General features: G+C 45.3%; 1 protein-coding gene across 1 annotated transcript; it reads left to right on the top strand.

Annotated features, from left to right (window-relative positions):
• The first annotated feature begins 279 nt into the window (after positions 1 to 279).
• On the top strand, positions 280 to 4,509 carry LOC141640266 (uncharacterized). The gene is made up of 6 exons (XM_074449117.1): positions 280 to 598; positions 851 to 1,209; positions 1,843 to 2,017; positions 2,898 to 2,956; positions 3,237 to 3,496; positions 4,074 to 4,509. Exons 1-6 carry the CDS (start codon positions 280 to 282, stop codon positions 4,507 to 4,509), a joined length of 1,608 nt encoding a protein of 535 aa, XP_074305218.1.
• Positions 4,510 to 4,961: the final 452 nt, after the last annotated feature.

Below are 4,961 nucleotides of genomic sequence, written 5' to 3'. Positions count from 1 at the left end.
CCCTGTGGATTCGATACCCGACTGCCTCTGCTACATTTAGTTGAGACCCGTTGGTTATATCTTTGACAGGGTAGCGACAGCCGTGTCAAATTTTGGCGCCGTTGCCGGGGAGGCGGTGCAATTTTATAGTTCCTTTGTTTGTCTTTTGTCTCAGGGAATTTATTCCTTGAGACAGTTCTCATTCTTGTCCCGAGTGTTTTTGTGCTTACAGGTCATAGCTCAGCCATGGAGGTATTTTGTGGAAGATGTGGCGAATGGGGACACAATCCCTTTTCATGCATGGCTACGTCCGAGAGCGTTCTAGCCTATCGGAAGATTAGGCAAGGAGGCTATTTCCTCGAGCTTTATGCTGACAATGTTCAGGTCGAGTACAACCTAAAGGCCGCCATTCACACGCAACATCTTGAGCAGGAATCTGGTGCGGATGTCTTCCGTAAACTGCTCGAAAAGTGTGAGTCAATGTGCTTAGAGGAAGACCCGGTAAATGCAATAAGTTTGAGGAGTGGTCGCACTTATGACGGACCAGAACATACTCCAGAAAGTTCAAACGCCGAGGCCAGGATCACTGCTCAGCAAAATGACGAAGAATTGCTGAAGGGTGGTCGATCGAGTGAACTTACCTCTCGATCGACCAATGCTGAGGAAGAAACCCCTCGATCGAGAGACGGTACTTCTCGATCGAGTAATCTGCACGATGAAACCTCTCGATCGAGAGAGGTTAGCAAGAAAAGCTCTCGATCGAGCACTTCTGAGCCTCGATCGAGTGAAGCTGAGCCTGCGGACACGCATTCCGATGTTGACCGTAGTGGGGTACCCTCCTGTGCTGCGAGGGTGTCAAGAACTGATAAAGGTAAAGAGCAAGAAGAGGACCCACTTCCTATGGTTAAGGTCCCTTACCCGAGTCGATTACGCGACACAAAGACGGAGAGACAATTCTGCAAATTCGCAGATATGGTAAGAAACATTCAGGTAACCATTCCTTTTGCTGAGTTAATTACCCAAATACCTCCCTACGCAAAATTCATGAAAGATATTATTACGCGTAAGAGGGAATTTGGAGAAACAGCTACTGTCGCTTTCATGGAAGAGTCTAGTAGTCTAATTTCAGGAAAGTCTCCCCCTAAACTGAAGGACCCAGGTAGTTTCTCTATTTCTTGTGTTATAGGAGATGTGGTGATAAATAGGGCGCTGTGTGACCTTGGAGCCAGTGTCAGTGTCATGCCCTATTCAATCTTTTCTAAGCTTAAATTGGGTCACCTAAAAATGACCAATATCACCCTACAGATGGCCGACAGATCTGTTAGACGGCCCTTAGGTATCTTAGAGGATGTGCCTGTCAAGGTAGGCAAATTCTTTATCCCAGTGGACTTTATTGTTTTAGATATTGCTGAGGATACCCGTACCCAGATTATTTTGGGTAGACCGTTTTTGTGTACAGCTGGAGCTATTATTGATGTCAAACTCGGGCGGTTGACCCTAGAGGTAGGGGATGATGTGATTACGTTTAGTCTGCCCGAGACCTTGTCTAGACCGATGATAGAGGATACTTGTTACTCTGTTGACATTATTGATGAGTCTCGCTTTACGAATTTTGGCCTGATTCCTTAGTTAAGGATCCGCAGGAGTCTTTGATGTTTCTAGATGAGTGTGCAGATTTTTCGATGACGAGGATGATGTCGAGCAGCTTGCTTGGGATTACTACAGATGAGATAGAGCTGTCTCGACGTTCACCGAACAGTAGAGAACTTGGCACACACTTTGTGCTCAGTCGAGGTAAAGTTCCCCGAGCGTAAAGCTCTTCCCTCTCACCTTAAGTATGCCTTTCTTGATGATACTGAGCAGTTCCCAGTGATTGTGAGTGCTAAGCTCAACGACGAACAGTTAACTGCTTTATTGACTGTTCTTAAGAGAAATAGGAAGGCGATGGGATATTCGTTGGATGACCATAAGAGCATCAGCCCTGATGTCTGCATGCATAGGATTGAGCTAGAGGATGATCACAAACCTTGCAGGCAGGGTCAGCGAAAGCTGAATCCGAAGATGGGGAGGTTGTGACGGCTGAGGTTATGAAACTACTCGACGCAGGTATTGTTTATTCAGTTGGGAATTCTAAATGGGTAAGTCCCGTTCAGGTGGTACCTAAGAAAGGTGGTACTACAGTTGTCCGAAATGAAAATAATGAGCTAATACCTACTAGACTAGTGACCGGGTGGCGGATGTGTATAGATTATCGGCAATTAAATGCCGCCACCAAGAAAGATCATTTCCCCCTTCCTTTCATTGATCGATGATAGAGAGATTGGCTTCCCATGAGTTTTTCTCGTTATCCGGATGGGTACTCGGGGTTCTTTCGATCCCTATTCATCCGATGATCGGAAAAGACCACTTTTACTTATCCGAAGGGTGTCTTTGCTTATCGCAGAATGCCTTTTGGTTTGTGTAATGCCCCTGCCACCTTTCAGAGGTGTATGATGGGGATCTTTTCTGAGTATATCGAGTCTATCATGGAAGTCTTTATGGACGACTTCAGTGTCTATGGGAATGACTTTGATAATTGTTTAGCTAACCTTGATAAAGTTTTGCAGCGATGTATTGAGGTTAATTTAGTGTTGAACTGGGAGAAGTGCCATTTTATGGTAAATGAAGGCGTTGTCCTTGGGCACTTAGTATCCAACAGGGGTATTGAGGTAGACAGAGCGAAGGTGCAAGTAATCGAGCAATTACCCCCTCCAGTTAATGTCAAGGGGGTGAGAAGTTTTCTTGGTCACGCTGGCTTTTATCGTCGGTTTATCAAGGACTTCTCAAAGATTTCTCGACCGCTTACACAGTTGCTTCTAAAGGATGCTCCTTTTGATTTTAATGATGAATGTCTTTCTACTTTTAACACTTTGAAGCAGGCTTTGGTCTCTGCACCCATTATCCAGCCTCCATATTGGAAGCAGCCTTTCGAGATTATGTGCGATGCCAGTGATTATGCACTAGGAGCGGTGCTAGGCCAACGGAAAGACAAAGCGCTGAGTGCGATTTATTATGCGAGCCGAACTTTGGATGAGGCTCAAGTGAAATATTCTACCACGGAGAAGGAGCTTTTAGCTGTTGTTTATGCGTTAGATAAGTATAGATCGTATTTGTTGGGTTCTAAAGTCATTATTTTTACAGATCATGCAGCGCTGAAACACCTTCTGAACAAGAAGGAAGCTAAGCCTAGATTGCTGAGATAGATACTCCTTTTACAGGAGTTTGACTTGGAGATTAAGGATAAGAAGGGAGCAGAAAACGTCGTAGCCGACCATCTGTCGCGTCTGACACAACAGAAAGGGGAGGATCCTCTTCCTATTAATGATTCTTTCGCTGACGACTCTTTATTTTCTGTTGATGTTTTTTCTGTGACCTCTGTGAATTCTAAGGATGGTGCTGAACCTTGGTTTGCAGACTATGCTAATTTCGCTGTCAGCCAGGCACTGCCACCAGATTTATCTCATCAGCAGCGCAAGAGGTTCTTACACGATGCACGCCAATATTTCTGGGATGACCCTTATTTATTTAAGGAGTGTGCAGACGGACTCTACAGACGGTGTATTCCGCAGTGGGAGACCAAAGCTATCCTAGAGGGCTGCCATTCGGCTCCTTGTGGAGGACACCACGGTCCATCACGTACCGTGGCTAAGGTATTGCAGTCAGGTTTTTATTGGCCAACTCTTTTCGCTGACACTAAAACTTTTGTTGCTAGTTGTGATGCTTGTCAGAGAACGGGAAACATTTCCAAGAGACATGAGATGCCTCAGAACGGCATCCTAGAGGTTTAGATTTTCGATGTATGGGGCATTGATTATCAAGGGCCATTTTCGTCTAGCCAAGGTAACAGGTATTCTGGTAGCTGTAGACTATGTGTCCAAGTGGGTGGAGGCAATTGCCACTCCCAATTGTGATGCCCGGACCGTGATTAAGCTGTTTCGTAAGATTATTTTTCCCCGCTTTGGCGTCCCTAGGGTCGTCATTAGCGATAGGGGTATGCATTTTAGAGAACAACAGTTGACTGCTTTGCTGTCTAAATATGGTGTCAAACACCGTAGGGGTCTGGGTTATCACCCTCAGACTAGCGGACAGGTCGAAGTCTCTAATAGGGAACTAAAAGAGATATTGAGTAAAGTAGTGTCTAAATCACGGAAGGACTGGAGTGCTAAACTAGAGGACACGTTGTGGGCTTATAGGACGGCTTTCAAGACACCAATCGGTGCTTCACCGTATCGTTTAGTGTATGGAAAGTCTTGTCATCTTTCTGTTGAGCTAGAACATAAAGCTTGGTGGGCTATCCGCCAGCTTAATTATGATGCTGACTTGTGTGGTGAGAAGCGTTTATTGCAGCTAGATACGCTGGAGGAGTTTCGGCTGAACGCTTATGATAGCTCCCGAATCTATAAGGAGAAGACTAAGCGTTGGCATGATAAGAGGATTGTACCCCGTGAGTTCCATGTTGGGCAAAAGGTGTTACTTTTAATGCCCTATTGAGACTATTTCCGGGTAAGTCAAGTCCAGGTGGAGTGGTCCGTACACGGTGACCGGCGTCGCTAAATTTGGATCAGTTGAGTTAGAGGACTCCGAGGGGATTCGCTTCAAAGTTAATGGTCATCTTGTGAAGCATTATTATGGGGCTGATGCTGTGATTAGACGCGTCGAAGTTCTCTTTTTCGACGCGATGGCAGAGAGTGATGTTTGACGCTTATAGGTCGTGCGGGACCTTATAAACCTGCGCTTATCGGGAGGCAACCCAATTGTAAATTGTTGTTTTTGTTTTTCGAATTTTTAACTTTCTTTATTTCTGTTTGGCGTGCGTTTGAACAATTTTAATAGAATTTTTGCGTTTTTGGTACAGCTTAGGTACCGTACTGTTGCTTACTGATGCAACAGCCTCGATCGAGTAGCCTTCCTGCTCGATCGAGTGGACTTTCGCTTTCAAAGCT

This window comes from Silene latifolia, unplaced genomic scaffold, assembly GCF_048544455.1.
Source record: "Silene latifolia isolate original U9 population unplaced genomic scaffold, ASM4854445v1 scaffold_75, whole genome shotgun sequence".
In the NCBI taxonomy this organism is placed as follows: Eukaryota; Viridiplantae; Streptophyta; class Magnoliopsida; order Caryophyllales; family Caryophyllaceae; genus Silene; species Silene latifolia.
Note: the sequence above shows the minus strand (reverse complement) of the source record. Positions and strands in the feature narration are given on the sequence as shown.

Bases quoted from the DNA above. Each gene is read 5' to 3' on its own strand.
- LOC141640266 (XM_074449117.1), top strand. From the start codon at position 280: ATGGCTACGTCCGAGAGCGTTCTAGCCTATCGGAAGATTAGGCAAGGA. The intron at 599-850 runs GTGGTCGATCGA...GAACTGATAAAG, and splicing joins TGACGAAGAATTGCTGAAGG to GTAAAGAGCAAGAAGAGGAC. The intron at 2,018-2,897 runs GTCAGCGAAAGC...ACTTTGAAGCAG, and splicing joins TCACAAACCTTGCAGGCAGG to GCTTTGGTCTCTGCACCCAT.